General features: G+C 49.8%; 1 protein-coding gene across 3 annotated transcripts in view; it reads right to left on the reverse strand.

The window, feature by feature from the left end:
* The window catches only part of TRPM8 (transient receptor potential cation channel subfamily M member 8), an 88,342-nt gene that overhangs the window by 26,184 nt on the left and 47,149 nt on the right, over positions 1–15,009 (reverse strand). The window contains exons 14-19 of one of the 3 annotated variants that reach the window (XM_022568021.2): positions 14,467–14,612; positions 11,880–11,992; positions 11,042–11,258; positions 4,317–4,408; positions 2,529–2,670; positions 1,260–1,431 (exon numbers count right to left, since the gene is read on the reverse strand). In XM_022568021.2, the coding sequence (XP_022423729.2) occupies positions 1,260–1,431; positions 2,529–2,670; positions 4,317–4,408; positions 11,042–11,258; positions 11,880–11,992; positions 14,467–14,612 (882 nt within the window). Of the gene's footprint in view, positions 1–1,259; positions 1,432–2,528; positions 2,671–4,316; positions 4,409–11,041; positions 11,280–11,879; positions 11,993–14,466; positions 14,613–15,009 lie in introns of those variants that run through there. The other 2 variants (XM_089916190.1, XM_089916189.1) reach the window with 2 other exon arrangements.

Raw genomic sequence — 15,009 nt, forward strand, 5'->3', positions numbered from 1 at the left:
AGGCTTCTGCTTTGCACATCTGTGCGACCGGTGGTGACAGATCCTAGAATGGGGACTTGCAGAAGGTCTGAGTCTGGAAGGGAGGGTGGAGAGGTGTGTCTGGGAATCTCAGAGAAGGCAATGGATGTGAGTGTCTGGCCCTCTGGGAGTCGCTCCGGGCTACAGACCCTCATCCGAGCGTGTGAGTTTGAGTTCAATCCTGCCGGTCGGTGAGACGCCCAGCAGAAAAGTCGGTGCTACACCCATTTTTACCTGCAATGGAACTGAGAGGCAGAGACGCCAAGCTGCGTCCCAGGGCACACAGCACACACGTGGCTGGACCAGGATTTGAACCCCACCTGCCACTGGCTCTTTAGGTTAGTTACTGTGAGCTGTCCCTCACAGGACTAAAACCACGGACACATAAGGTTGCCGTGAGGACAACACACACTCCCTTTTACGTAAAATGGTAAGTACAGTGTGCAGACGGGAAATCATAATAACAAGGTGCCTTCCCATCGTTGCACGGAAAAGAGCTGTTTCTAAGGTCTTGGAAGAGGCTGCAGCAAAAGAGGCCAGAAGGACCACACGAGGCCACGGAGCTAATTGAGGAAACACCAAGGAGCTGAGAAATGAGAGCACAGGGCCAGGCAAACATCGGGGTGGGTTTCCCATGGCAGGCAGAACATGACAAGCTCAGGCTACTGTCAGCATCACAGAGATGCTTTAGACAGTTTATCCAAAACACACACCAGTTTGCACATGCCCAACACTTTCCTTATGTCAACTGGGTGTGGCCAAATCCATGCCATCTCTGCCACCATTAACCTGCCTCCGAAAGATAGCTGGCAGAAGGCTAATGCTGGAAGTTTAAATTCCAGGTTGCAGTGCAAAATTTTTCAATATTGCACTTTTTGAAATAAATGAGCACCCCGTCACTGTTGTATAGGACAGACTCGCAACACTCGTTTCTAAACCAGTGAGGCTCCTTGCTTTCACCGGCCACGTTGCTGTTGGAAATATGAGAAACACTCTTTTTAAAAAGGTTTAAAAATTGCAGGCTGAAATGTTGGGAACAAGCTTACAAGGTGGACGTAAGATCCTGCTCAGGAGAAAGAAATGGCTTTGAGGGTTACCGTCCCCTGCCTGGTGTTGGCCAGATCCCAGCCGCCTCTGCTCCTAAGACAGTCCCCAGGGTCAGAGTGGGGAGCCTCAGAGGCTGGTTCTAGAAGCATCTGCCGCCTCCCAGCTGTCCCCCGCCCAGGCCACGTCAGGCTTACTGTCCACGTCGCTGGGCACTTGGCCGAACATGGCCAGGTAGGGCTCATAGATGACCGAGCGGAAGATCCACCTCCAGCGATGCTCATTCTGCCTGAGGATCCCTTGCCTGGCCACGCCGAAGGCCACCATCCACACGGCAAAGAGGAACAGGAAGAAGAACACGTCTATCAGCTGTCATGGGAGGACACGAGAGTGGAGTCAGGACTGCACCAGGGCGGCTTGTCCACTCCGCTGACCACGGAGAAGGACAGAGGCTCTGGGACCCTGGAACCTAAGGTGCCCAGCATTTGATCACTGATTTTTAAAAATGGCCATCATCACCCTTGGGTCTCGGGGCATCTCCTTCCCGGCACTAAAACTGACGGATGCATCTTTCCTTGCAGGTCCCCAAACCAGCACAGCAGCAGAGACTTTCTGAATGAGACCAGCCTGGGAGCAGAAGAGGGATCCAACTCTGGACCCCCCTCCTCCTCTCCAGCTCACGTTCTGCAGACCCCTAAGCTATTGCCTTAGTTTTTTTTTTCTTAAGGAAAATAAAAGCTCTCCTTTTTAGACAAGAATGCACCGCTTTATCTTTTTTAATGTTTTGCACACACAGCATGACTTCATGGTGACTTGATGCCCCAGATATGCTTTGAATTAAAAGCACAAACTCAAGAAGCTCAGCATTGGAAAGGAACCTCCAGATGAGCTCATCCAAATGCCCATCTGATTTAAAGACAGAAACACGGGAGGTTTGGGTCACGTGGAAAACAAGCTGAGAGAAGCAACATCGTCAGTGTGTATCTTTCTGTTATTTGTCCCCATGGAACGGGGCTGGTAGTGCTTTCCCGAAGTCTGTATCGCATGGTTGTAAGATTAAAGTTCCAGTCCACGCTATGCTTCTAGCTCACTGCATGTCTCCAGACAAACATATTAACCTTCTTGAACCTGACTGTCCACATCTGTAAAATGGGTATAAAAGTCCCTCTCCCGCCTAGGCTCCTAGTGAGTTGTTAAGACTCAAGTGAAAGCACTTGGAAACATGTAAAATCTAGAGATCTTTCTTAGCAACGCACTGAGTCACGCTGTTTGCTCCTAACAGCCATCTTTTGTGAAATTTTAACCTGGAAGAGGGGTCCCTGATGAAAACACATCAAGAAGGTAAACCCTACTGATTGTGAAACGCAGCCGCCACTCTATGCACAAAATCCTCCTCTCAACAATGAAAGGAACGCCGGATGCAGTGAGAAGAAGGACAACTAACGACAAATATTCTTCATTCTTACCATCCTCTGCAACATTATAATCTTGGGTCCTAAATTCCTGCTGACCGTGAAAATGTGAATCAACCTTAGCGTGAATATAATGTAATCCAGGCAAAAAATCACTCGTCCGGAGTACAGCGAGGTTTTGTTAGAAGGGTAAAGCCTGTGGAAAGAAGAGGAAAGAAACTGTGAGATGCTGACAAAATATTTCAAAGTTTTGCTTTTTATCATTTTTATTTATTTCTGGATTTTATTTGCTATTTTTTTAAAATTTTATTGAAGTACAGTTGATTTACAATCAAAGTTTTGCTTTTAAAAATAACCAAACGTGAAGAAACAGCCAAAAGCCTGGGAACTGAGAGTAAGTGGAAATAGACCAGGGACATCACCGGCCCATCAGCCACTGAAAACCAAAGGCCACGTCTACTGCCCTCATGGACTCCAGGAGAGGCAGGACACTTTAGTCCTTCATCCCAAATACTCCTGCAGGACCCAGTCCCGACATCGCTAACTTCCTGGCTCACAGGCCTCTACAATGACCCCGGCCACTTGGGACTTGACCCTGCCAGGTTCCCCCCAATGAAACTTACCTCGTTTGCACCAGATCATCTGATTAGCTAACCACCTGCTGGCGTGTTCACTGAAAGCCATATGTGCTTCCTAACTGGAATGCTCTAGCAATCACATCCAACCGTGATTCAAATGCTGGGCCTTTAATAACCAAAGAGACCTACTGTATAGCACAGGAAACTCTGCTCAATGTTATGTGGCAGCCTGGATGGGAGGAGAGTTTGGGGGAGAATGGATACATGTATATGTATGGCTGCGTCGGTTTGCTGGGAGCCTGAAACTATCACAACATTGTTAATCGGCTGTACTCCAATATCAAATAAAAACTTAAAAAAAAAATGCTGGGCCTTTAACCCAAGCAGAAAGGGAGGGTTTTTTTGGAGGAGGAAATTGAGCTCTTACCCCGTTCATATTGTAGAGCGAGCACTCACTGTAAAGCATCTCATTCTGGGGAGGTGTGAATATTAATGGTCAGGCTTCTCTGCTCCAATAGACCACGAGCTTCACCTTGAAGCTATTTGGGAAAGGCGGGCTGGAAGGGAGCATGGCTGGACACGGGGGGCCAAGGTTTGTATGCACCCCAATTTCCCTATCACGTGGCGTCATGTTGCTTTTTGCCTTCAACAGTACTTTTCAACTGGTTTTTCTAATCCTCAGGGGTTGAGGAACTCTTGTAGCTGGGAGGGCAGTCTCCAGAACCAACATTTAAGTTGAAGTTAAGTGTATGTTAGAAGATTATACGGCCCCAAACGAAAACACTGTGTCATATTTAACACCCTCATCATTCTCTCCTCGATTTCTAATTCTCTCCCCAAATTCTATAAGCACAAAGAGAAAAACCATGAAGAACCCTTTTTCAATTACAGATCACCAAGAGGGGGGAAGAGAGGAGACCCAGCTTTATGCTAACCAAGCTGTGTCTCTAAGAGGCAGAGACAATGGGCGTTTGTAATAATCTCTAAATGGGGGCGGGGAGGGCACATGGCAACAGGGCAGCCCCAGCCTGGCTCAGCCTCGGGCCATGTGATGGGAAGAACCGGCAGTAAGAAAACATTTTTTAAAAGGAATAGCAGCCTCTTTTCTGAATGGAATTCCAGAGATAGGCTATATTCATAAAATAACGGGACCATAGTTCATCCTCTCTCCCTTATCTTGGGCTTGAAACGTCTTTCCTCCGCCTTTCCACCCAAGAGAATCCCAAAACACCTGAAACTTGAAAACGTGGTGAGGACTACTTACCGAAATACGATCCCTGCTATGAAATAAAAGAGCCCAAGCGTATCCATGATGTTCCACAGGTCGGTAAAATAATTCACCCCATTCATGTACCACTGCAGCACAGAGAGGGACGGAGAGAGGACACAGCAGCTTGGAAACATCAACTGCTTCTGGATTTATTCTTGCTCACAAATTTCTTTCCATATCCTTTTTGAGCCCATGATGCACCAAGTACGCCCTGCAACTGCCCTGTGCTGTTCCAGGGGGACTGGAAAGTAGGCTGCCTGCTTGCTGTGCTGTTATTCATGTGTTGCTAACAAAGTCAAGATAAAAAGACTCGTGGATCCCAACTGTTTTTAAAGAGAAACCTGCAGAGAGTACAACCTGTGTGGGCAAAGGCGGGACGCCCCTCCCCATGGCTGCCACGCACAGTGGTGTAGGCCGTGCACTGCACGACTCTCGAGGGTGTTATCCATGCTGCCGTCATCACAGATTTGTGCGTTTACTGTAAAAGTTTTCTGGCACGTGGCAATAAAGCATCTCATTAAATAAACTTTTTTAAAAGTTTTAAAAACTTTTTTGCTTTTTGCACACAGGTGCTATGTGCGGCAGCTAGGAGGACAGACGTGGTCACAGAAATGACCGACAGGAAGAGTGTGCCACAAATCAAGAGTGATCCTTCCATCATGATTTGTATATATCGGTCATGATTTCTCAGAAGAAAGCATGTCAGGAAAACACTGAAAGAGGGATAAGATTAACCATTAGAAGGCTGCATCTGGACAGCCTCTCTGGCAATCCATACATTGGATTTGAGGGATTCCAGGCTGGTCATCTAACCCTTTCATTCATCCATCCACTCAAAACATATTTACTGAGAATCCACGGGATTGCAAACACCTGTGCTGGGCTCCTGGGACACAGAGACATCATCGGATTGGGGGTGATGTCGACACTCAAGGAATCTACTGGCCCACAGCAAAGACAGACGTTAAACATGTTTAAAATGAAACGTGATAAGGGTCGGAGGGGAGGTAAGATCAAAGGTCCAAGTGAGCTCAGATGAGGAAACCACCAGACTTGTGCACGGCAGGAAAACAACAGCAAAGATGTGTCATCAAAGGAACGTGCACTTTTCAAATCTACTAAATGAACCACCAACATGGGTCCACCTGCTGTTAAGATATCGTACTTCCTATTCTGCACCTGAAACCAAGGCCTAAGAAAAAGCAGCAAACGAACTTGCCCTTAGGCAGAAAGCCAGCAAGTGATGTGTCTTAGGGCTCTGAAATGTGGTTTCCTCTCTCCAGCATCTCCCTGCTTCTTTAGAACCGCCCCCCCCCCAACAGAGATCCCACAATCTTAGACTTGGATTTAAGAAACATCATCGGTATCTCAACAAGTCTTTCTTTTCACTCATTTATAAACGCAAACAGCAACTTTAGTGGACAAAGGGGTGAGGGCGTTATGAAATCAAGTACCAAGGAAATATTAAAATCCCCCAGGTGTGAGCAGCCCAATTTGACCATGTTCTCCTGTGGGATGGCTGAACTCCTGGGCTCAGAAATCCAGTCAGGATCCCTAACTGTCCATTTGGGTGGTCCCAGTGAAACTGATCACCACCCACCAAGAGCCATTTGCAAGATGACACCTGCCACCTGCTTCCCTCTTTGAAACCCTGGCCTGAGAGGCAGGTAGGCACAGGGCAACAGGGCAGCCCCAGCCTGGCTCAGCCTCGGGCCACATGACAGGAAGAACCGTAAGTAGATCCAGTCTGGGGTTGGGAAGCACCGTTGCAGTAAGAAGACATTTTTAAAAAGGAATAGCCGCCTCTTTTCTGAATGGAATTCCAGCGATTGGCTATATTCATAAAATACCGGGAGCGTATTTCATCCTATCTCTCAGGATTTGGGGATTCAAGGGCCTCAAGACTGAACGTGCCCTCCATGAAGGGCCGCTGGGACTTACCTCACTTTAAATAAACATTCACAGTCTGTTTAATAGACCTAAGAGCTATTTAGCAACTATGTTTGCACTTATTGATTGCCTTGGTTAAAAATTCCAATTAACATAGCAACCTCTGTCTCCTGGGCAAGGGGACACAGGGAGACACTGACAAGCATGCATTTGACACCCAGACACTATCTGAAGCAGGTAACATCCTGCCTGGTTTTGCTTTTTGCTAACAAGTGTGAATTAGCTTAATTAAAACAGTACCAGGCCGGCAGAGCTGATTGAGGAAACCAACCACATGAAGGATTCCAAAGGCCTGAGTCTGCAGACCCGAAAGGGAAACAGCGACCCCAAGTGTCAGAGTCCTGTAATGACAGGAATCAGTAAGGCTGTGCTGTGGAGACGGGGCTCACAGACCACACAGGCAGAGCTGCTCCCTGCCAGCAGGGGTGGCCTTGACTCCACGCTCCTGACCTTAAGCACAGGCACGTCCCTCACCATCGCCTTAATATGCAGGACTGCTGAATTCAAACTGCCCCTGACGCAGACGTACAGAATGGACTTGAGGACACGGGGAGGGGGAAGGGGAAGCTGGACGAAGTGAGAGAGTGGCATGGACATATATGCCCTACCAAATGTAAAATAGATAGCTAGTGGGAAGCAGCTGCATAGCACAGGGAGATCAGCTCGGTGCTTTGTGAGCACCTAGAGGGGTGGGATAGGGAGGGTGGGAGGGAGACACAAGAGGGAGGGGATATGGGGATATATGTATACGTATAGCTCATTCACTTTGTTATACAGCAGAAACCAACACACCATTGTAAAGCAATTATACCCCAATAAAGATGTTAAAAAAACACTGCCCCTTCAAAAATAACTTTTACAAAGAAACAGAGGACACACTTGGACAAAGCTATACATCCCTAATACCACCCATTATGAAGGTAGAACAGCTGGGACTCAGCCAGACCCTGTGGGCATCACATCAGGCCTGGGGAGTAACTGGGAAGCACATCAGAAACCCAGAACCTCCCCCTGAGGCTCCTGCCCACCGTCTGCCCCCACTTAGTGTCCCTGCTCTGTGTCTCTCCTGAGCAAAGCTCCACACACTCCACCTGCCGGGGGCCCCTCTCCGTGCAAAAATGCACCTGTCCTGAGTCTCCTTCCTGCATGACCCGAATAAGGGATGAGCAGTTAAATGTACATGAGAATCTGAAGGGAGATGCTTGTGACGTAAGGACTCCAAATTTTACTATCCCAGGTCCTCTAGGCCAACCTCCCCGTCAACTCAAGACTCACTCATTCAGTGCTACTGGCGGCGCTCACCTCCTCTCCCTGAAAGCTCCCAGAAAAGACCCTGCCGGTCATCGCTAGCTGGTAGAAAGTCCATGAGGACAGAGGTATCTGCCTGTTTGGTTCATCGCTGTATCCCCAGGGTCTAAGACACTGCTTGTGGTAGGTGCTCAATAAATATTTGTTGAAAGAAAGACTGCGTGAATGAAGTGCTTGGCTTAAGCCAGGATGACTCTCCCTGCATCCTCCTTCCAGGCCAAGCTCTGCCCCTAGAGCAACCCAGGATAAGTCGTCTCTCTAGACCTCATGCTCCTTTAGATTCCTGGAGAACACAAACGACGTTTGGACTCTGTGACTTTCATGCAGCCGGGAGGCAGGGTCAGGAACGGGACGAGGAGAGAAATGCTGGGAGCGTGAGTGAGGGGCAGCCAGCAGCAGGAAAAGAACTTTACTTTTTACCAACCATTCCAAGAAGCTGCCAACAGCACCCTCTGCTCAAAAGGGTACGTCTGAGCCCCCCCTGCCAGCTTCCTCCCCACGTGCCCGGTGCTGGCTTCACGGTTCCCCTCTTACTCTCGGTCACGGCACATCTCTGGGGTTGAATCAGGAAGACCCCACCTTGTCAATTTGGTTTTTAAAAAAAGATACATGCACTTGCCAGAAACGTGACAACGCCCGCTCCTGTGCTAGGCCCCAAGGATCAAATGTGAATAAGAAACAAACATCTGAGTGAAGTCATTTCCATGCCACCCAATTCTGGGCAAGAGCAGAGTACGTGTGAGGAGCTGGAACGCCCCAGTGGAGCTGGTGCCGGACGAGAGGGGCAAGGCTTGCAGGTAGGACACCCCGTCCTCTTGCTCCCCTCGGTAACTTCATGGTTATATGTAGGTCAAGTCATTATGCTGTATACCTTGAAAGTACACAGTGCTATATGTCAATAATATCTCAATAAGCTGAAAAAAATAACCACTTGCAGTAGGAAACATGCCCATTTAAGGATGGGGAACCAGAAGGTCAAAGACATTAAGTAAGTTACTACCATGCTATTTGCAGTTCCTGCTGGTTTTTCCCTTTCTCTCTCCCTCTCCCTCTCCCTCTCTCTCTCTCTCTCTCTCTCCCTCTCCCTCTCCCTCTCCCGCTCTCACGCGCTCCCTCTCCCTCTCCCTCTCCCTCTCCCTCTCCCTCTCCCTCTCCCTCTCCCTCTCCCGCTCTCACGTGCGCACGCTCTCTCTCTCTCTCTCTCCACTTATTTGTGCTCATGACTTATTTGCCCCACTGGACCTCCCCGTCCACAGAGGATGAGAGGTCTGCCGGTCTCTCAAACAGGAGGAGACGCAGGGCTTTCCCCCCACAGTCACACAAACCCCTCCAAACTCAGCCTCTCATCCTCTTCCTCTGCAAAAGCCAAACCTTCCCTCTGCTGTGCCTTTGAAGGTGGTCAGCCACACCCGGGAGCACAGCAAAGGAAGGGAGCCAGGGCCCCAGCACCCGACTAGTCTAGGAGGGAACACGTGCGACCCCGTGCAGCACCAGCTCCCATGACAACGTAACTTGGGAGCTTCCTAATTTAAAAGCTCTTGGTTAACTTTCTCACAATGGCCAGGGCCCATTCTCGTTTTAACTGCTGATTCTCCTTCCATCTTCCTCTGCTTCTCTCCAGCAGGATATTTTCACACCCTGGCTGCTGATACACAGAAGTCAAAAAAAAGAAAGAGAGAACTAGCAAGTAAAAGAAGACCTCTGAGGCTATATGGAAGGGGCTGTGGGTTGAATTCCATCCCCTCCAGATTCATACATTGAAGTGCTACCCCCCAGCACCTCAGGATGTGACCTTGTTTGGAAGTAGGGTCCTTGCAGAGGTAATTAGTTAAGATGAGGTCATACTGGAGCAGGATGGGCCCCTGATCCAATGTGATTAGTGTCCTTATGACAAGGGGAGATTTGGACAGAGACATTCACACAGGGAGAATTCGGTGTGAGCATGAGGTCAGGGATTGAGCAATGCATCTACAGCCAAGGAACAGCAGCAGCAGAGATGGCCAGCAAATCTCCAGAAACTGGGGACAGGCCTGGAACAGGTTCTCCCTCACATCCTCAGAAGGAACCAACCTTGCCCACAGCTTGATCTCAGACTTCTGGCTTTCAGAACAATGAGATGATGAACTTGTGTTGTTTAAGCCGTCCAGCTGGTGGTGCTTCATCATGGCAGCCGTAGCCCTAGCCCTAGCCCTAGCGAGCTAATACAGAAGTGCCCTGGACTGAACTGTGACCACTTGAGCCAATGCCTGGGGCACCCATGAGGCTGATCTGAAGTCACAGAAACCCTCTGCACGTCAGCAGGACCAGGTCCTGGGGGAGATTTGCTGGTAGACAGAAAGCCTGATAATCTTGCATGCTCAACACACTTCTACCTGTACTCCATCTCCAGACTGCGTCTGCACCTCCCACCTACTAGGCAAGCAAAGGCAGATCCAGGGCACTGGTACCAGGACTCCTGCCACCCCTGGTGCCCATGGCAGACACTTCTAATTCACTAAGATGTTCTCCTGCTGAAAATAGAGGCTCAGAATCTTTCTTAACCCAGGGCTCCTAGAAGCCACCAAAAAAAAAGAATCTATGAGAGTTAGCATGACAGTCGAAACAATTTAGGAATCCTATTCCAGGCAGCAACTCTGTGGGGTCCAGAACAGCATCCTTTGCCCCTCTGAATATCTGGTATCACTTGGCACAGTACCTTGTACACTGTGAGCACCTAGGCCATACGTATTGAATGGATATGTTTTTCGGTTTGGGCTCATATGGGACAAGAGTGACAGCAACAGCAGTTCTCAAATATTTTGTAAACTACCATCTTAAAAGGATTTTCTGGGATGACTTTTCATGATGGTGTAGGGACAGCACTGACCTTCACCATCAACATTTATTCATTCAACAATTATTAACTGAGCACCTGCTACGTGCCAGGCCTGGGCTAAGTTCGGATTAAGGGTGGAAAGAGGATGCCAAACAATGCAGATCCCAAGAAACTAGCGAAAACACCATGAATAAATGAACTCCCTGAAATTCACAAGGACAAATATGAATTTCCGACATTGTCAATCTGACATGCTGGGCATTGAGATGCTCTTAGCTGGAAAGTCCTTTCAATTCCCCTGCCACTCATGGTGCTGCCTACCCTAGTGACAGTAATGACAGGATCACAAATGGCTCCTGATGATGGGAGTGGGTTTAAAAGTCCAAGGTCAACCTGCTCTTTGAACACATTCCCGAGTAATTCATCTCCACCAATTAACATTAATTAGAGAGCAAAGCTTGGGCTTGGGGCTAGGAGATCTCATGGAAGAGCGTCTTCATGTTCATGGGTGGCCACCAAATGAGAACATTTATTTGGGGGAAATAATGATTTTGGAACTTGAGGAGCAACTTCTGCTCCCCTTTGGCATTAGGAAGATGCCGCTCACTGAGGAAAGGAGGGGGGCCCCACGTCGGGGCTGACCTACCTGTCTCACTTCATCACAGAACAGGACAAAGACCAGCGCGTAGAGGACCAGCTCCGGGGGTTGCGGCACAGGGTGGAAATCCATGAGCAGCACGTAGGCAAAGAGCAGGAGGAAGGCGATATAGAAGACCACGTTCCAGGAGAAGACCACAAACGGGGAGGTGAAGAAGGCCACGTAGTACCACAGGAGCTTCCTGTGCTTGTCGAGGGGCTTCTTCCTGGACCGAGGAGGGACAGCACTGTCACCATCCTGGCCAACATCACTGCGCGGGCTACACCTCTCCTTCCGAACACCGATGAACATAGACCCACAGCTGGGCCAGGGACAGGTGGTGTCCAAATTGGGCTCTAAGTTTGACCCAGCCAAAATTCAGCCTCGGCATTTCATGCTTAACAGATCCAAATTCTGCCTCAGATATTGAAGACATGAGCCCACTTCTACCTCTTTGAAATCAAACCTGGGGGAAACCCACGGAGATCCCAGACCTAAAGTGCAGGGACTAGAGTGAACATCGTAATTTCCAGGCCTTATGATCCTTTGCACAAGAGCACACACACACAGATACATGTACACACACAGATGCTTGTACACACACACAGGTGCTTGTACACACACACAGATACATGTACACACACAGATGCATGTACCCACACAGATGCTTGTACACACACACAGGTGCTTGTACACACACACAGATACATGTACACACACAGATGCATGTACACACACAGATGCTTGTACACACACACAGGTGCTTGTACACACACACAGATACATGTACACACACAGATGTATGTATACACACACTCACGCACGATTATGTGCCTTGGTTTCATACCTAAATGATACAAAGCCACAGCCCACCAAGGGTATAATAAACAGACACAGGATAATCTTCCAGTTCTTGGTGTCTCGGGAAATCTCTCCGTACCATTGCTTGGAAAGAAAATTCTACAGGAAACAGAGACAAAGGACACAGGTCCCTATTAATGCTATGACATGCTGGATGGTGTGCGACCTTTCTTCCCAGCCCTCAAACCTCTCCAAATAAATAACTCTCTGAACTGAGATCCTTATTCTTTTTTATTAGTTACCTGGATTTTAAGGGGCTATGATTCAACCATATAAAATTCTGTTTGATTTTCAGTCCTTTTCTATGTTGTGTTCTGTGAACTTTAAAACAGAGGTTGTATGAGTCCAAATTCACTAAACCTATGAATTTTAACCAACTCTAATTCTTACTGCATAAGTTTAAACAGGCACCTCCGTAGCTCCTTTTCCCTGAAAGATCACAAATTCACACGACATCCAGTGCTACCTGCGGGGCCCCAAGGATTCATTTCTGGAGGCAGATAGGTGACACCTGTCAGGACACTGAAAGGAAGTCGGCAAGAGAGAGACCACTGGTGTCTCAACGCCCATTTGAGCTAAAAAGGCATGGAAAAGCTCTCCCCAGAACATATCAGCTCCTGAAAGGTGGAACAGGGCCTCCCACGAAGGCAGGAATTAGAAATTCGTTTTGTCTCTGACAGCAGCACTGAAAGTCAACACAGAAGGGGTGGGCATAGGCTGGGTCACACGGAAGGACCCCGCGGCTCTCAGAAAAGATCGTATTGGGTATTTCCTGGTGATCCGGTGGTTAGGACTCCACACTTTCACTACCAAGGGCCTGGGTTCGATCCCTGGTCAGGGAACTAGGATCCCGCAAGCTGCACAGCACGGCCAAAAAAATACCCCACAAGAACAAAAATATCATGCCAATCAGAAGGGACCGGTGTGTCTTCGTGGCAGAGCAGGGGGGACCTGAGGCCTTCCCAGCACTGTCTGGAGGGCTGGGACCCGGGGACCCATCCATACCCCGGCGCATCCCTCCAGGAGAGGACGGCTCCTCCCGAGAGCCCTGCCCCGCTCTGCCTGGGCTTCTGGGGCCGGGCGTGTAGTTGGCTCTTGAGGGGCAGACCCAGGGAACCGCAAACTGCAGCTGGTGGGTAGGTGCTCGGATGGGCACCACTGGGGCAGGCGGCATGAAGCTCCCAGAAGCCCCCAGAAGGCAACTTCTCCTTAGCATACCTGTGTCTGCTTCCTTCCCTTCTCTTCCCAGCCTCTCGGCCTCCACTCCCCTCACGCACCTCCTGGACTCACATCCAGCATAAACTACTTGCAGTCAAATCCTTGTCTGGCGGTCTGCTTCTGCGGGGCACACCGAGACAAGTAAGGTCCGGTCTTCCTCACTGACCCGACCCTGCCACGGTGATGAGCCCACCAGGCCATCGCCGAGCGGCACCACGAGGCCCTCGGTCACAGAAACCTCCCGCACTAGCTCGGCTTCCATGGCCACCAGCGACATCTGACCCCACACGTCAGCCTGCCCGGAGCAGCCACACTCCCTGGTCCCACGGGCCGGGCAGGGAGACTTTCCATAAACATCGCTGAACCGGCATCTGGTGGAAACCGTCGGGCCTGGTGAACTTGGACGGGAGCATGAGTCAACCTCCCCAGGGCCCAAAGCTCTGGGACACCTGCAAGAAGGGGTCTGGGGGCTAAGAAGCTGTGAGCAGAGCCATGAGCAGAGCGAGGCAGCCGTGGCAGCCGGCCGGGTCTCCCAGGCAACCCTGACCCCAGCACTGGCCTCCCTCCAGCCCACTACAACACAGAGGCTACACCAGAACAACAGCAAGGCTCCCTGTGTGTCCCTTGTCATCCATGACCACACTCACTGAATCCACTTGGCTGCAGTAGCAAACGGATTCTTTTGTAAACACTGTGCCAGTTATTGGCTGCATGGAATAATGGGAAGTCTGTAAGGCTGGCAACCATCATGGGATCAAATCCCAGCCCTGCCACTTCCTAGCAACCTGGGGAACATTCCAGAACCTCTCCGAGCTCCTGAGTCCTCCTCAGTAAAATGGGATGATGTCGACCCGCACACGTGCTGTGAAGATGAAGCATGGTCGCGTGTACCAGGGCTACGCAGACGAGTGTCAGTCCTTCCATCTCCTCCCCACCTTCCTCCCCTTCACACCAGACCCCTCCAGCTGGGATGGCGGGTGGAAAAGATCTCCCCTCTGAAACCTGAGATACCAGGTGCAAACTGCTGTTAATGTAATTTGGGGCAGGAAACGTCTACACTGGCTGAACCCACTTCATACTAGTTTCCCTGCTGCCATTACTACTAGTAATAGTTCTAAGAGTAACAGCTACCATAAAGGGCTGGCCCCACCCACATATTATCTCATTGAATCCTCACAGTAACCCTTCCTTTACCCCCTATTATGCCCACTTTACAGATAAGGAAACTAAGGCTCAGAGAGTTCATGTAACCTGGCCCATCCCTACACCTAGTTAGAGATACACTGGATCCAGAGACCCAGCTGACGGAAAGGCCCATTTCTGGGCATGATGTTTGGTGACTGCATGTTGTTTACCTGGACCCCGGGCTGAGCGATGAAATGCTGGTCCGTGGCCTCCACCGCCAGCTCCAAACAGCTGCTTCCGCCCCAGGCTTCACAGGAATAGACCAGGAGCTGTTCCGCCAAGTCTTCGTCGCTGCTGTAACACTCCGTGAACAGCTCTAAGTGACATTGTCCCCAGAGAGAGGGAAACGGGAGGCAGGGCTGGCCAATACACAGAACTTTCCCCCCCACCCACCCGGGCCCACCAGCCAAGCCCTGACTTTCATGAAAGCCTGGCTGTGAGCATCCTGGATTATAAAAGGCAAACAGAACACCAGAACAATGTAATTCTCTACTGAACAAAGGGACCTTCTTTGGGCACCCCGCACACAGCACAGCGCCTCCTGGCAGCAGGTGTCCAGAAATGCCCACTGAATTGAGCTGCAGTGAACATGGGGAATGCCCTCTTTGGTGGGGTTCAGCCCCTGGGGAGGGGATCCAGACCCTGAGCCCCCCTCCATCTCATTTACCTCTGTGCTTTCTTGGTGAGGTTCTTTGCGGTTAAGGCACAGTGCA

This window comes from Delphinapterus leucas, chromosome 8, assembly GCF_059928025.1.
Source record: "Delphinapterus leucas isolate spDelLeu-1000000601 "Yukka" chromosome 8, BTC_Dleu_Yukka2, whole genome shotgun sequence".
Lineage (NCBI taxonomy): Eukaryota > Metazoa > Chordata > Mammalia > Artiodactyla > Monodontidae > Delphinapterus > Delphinapterus leucas.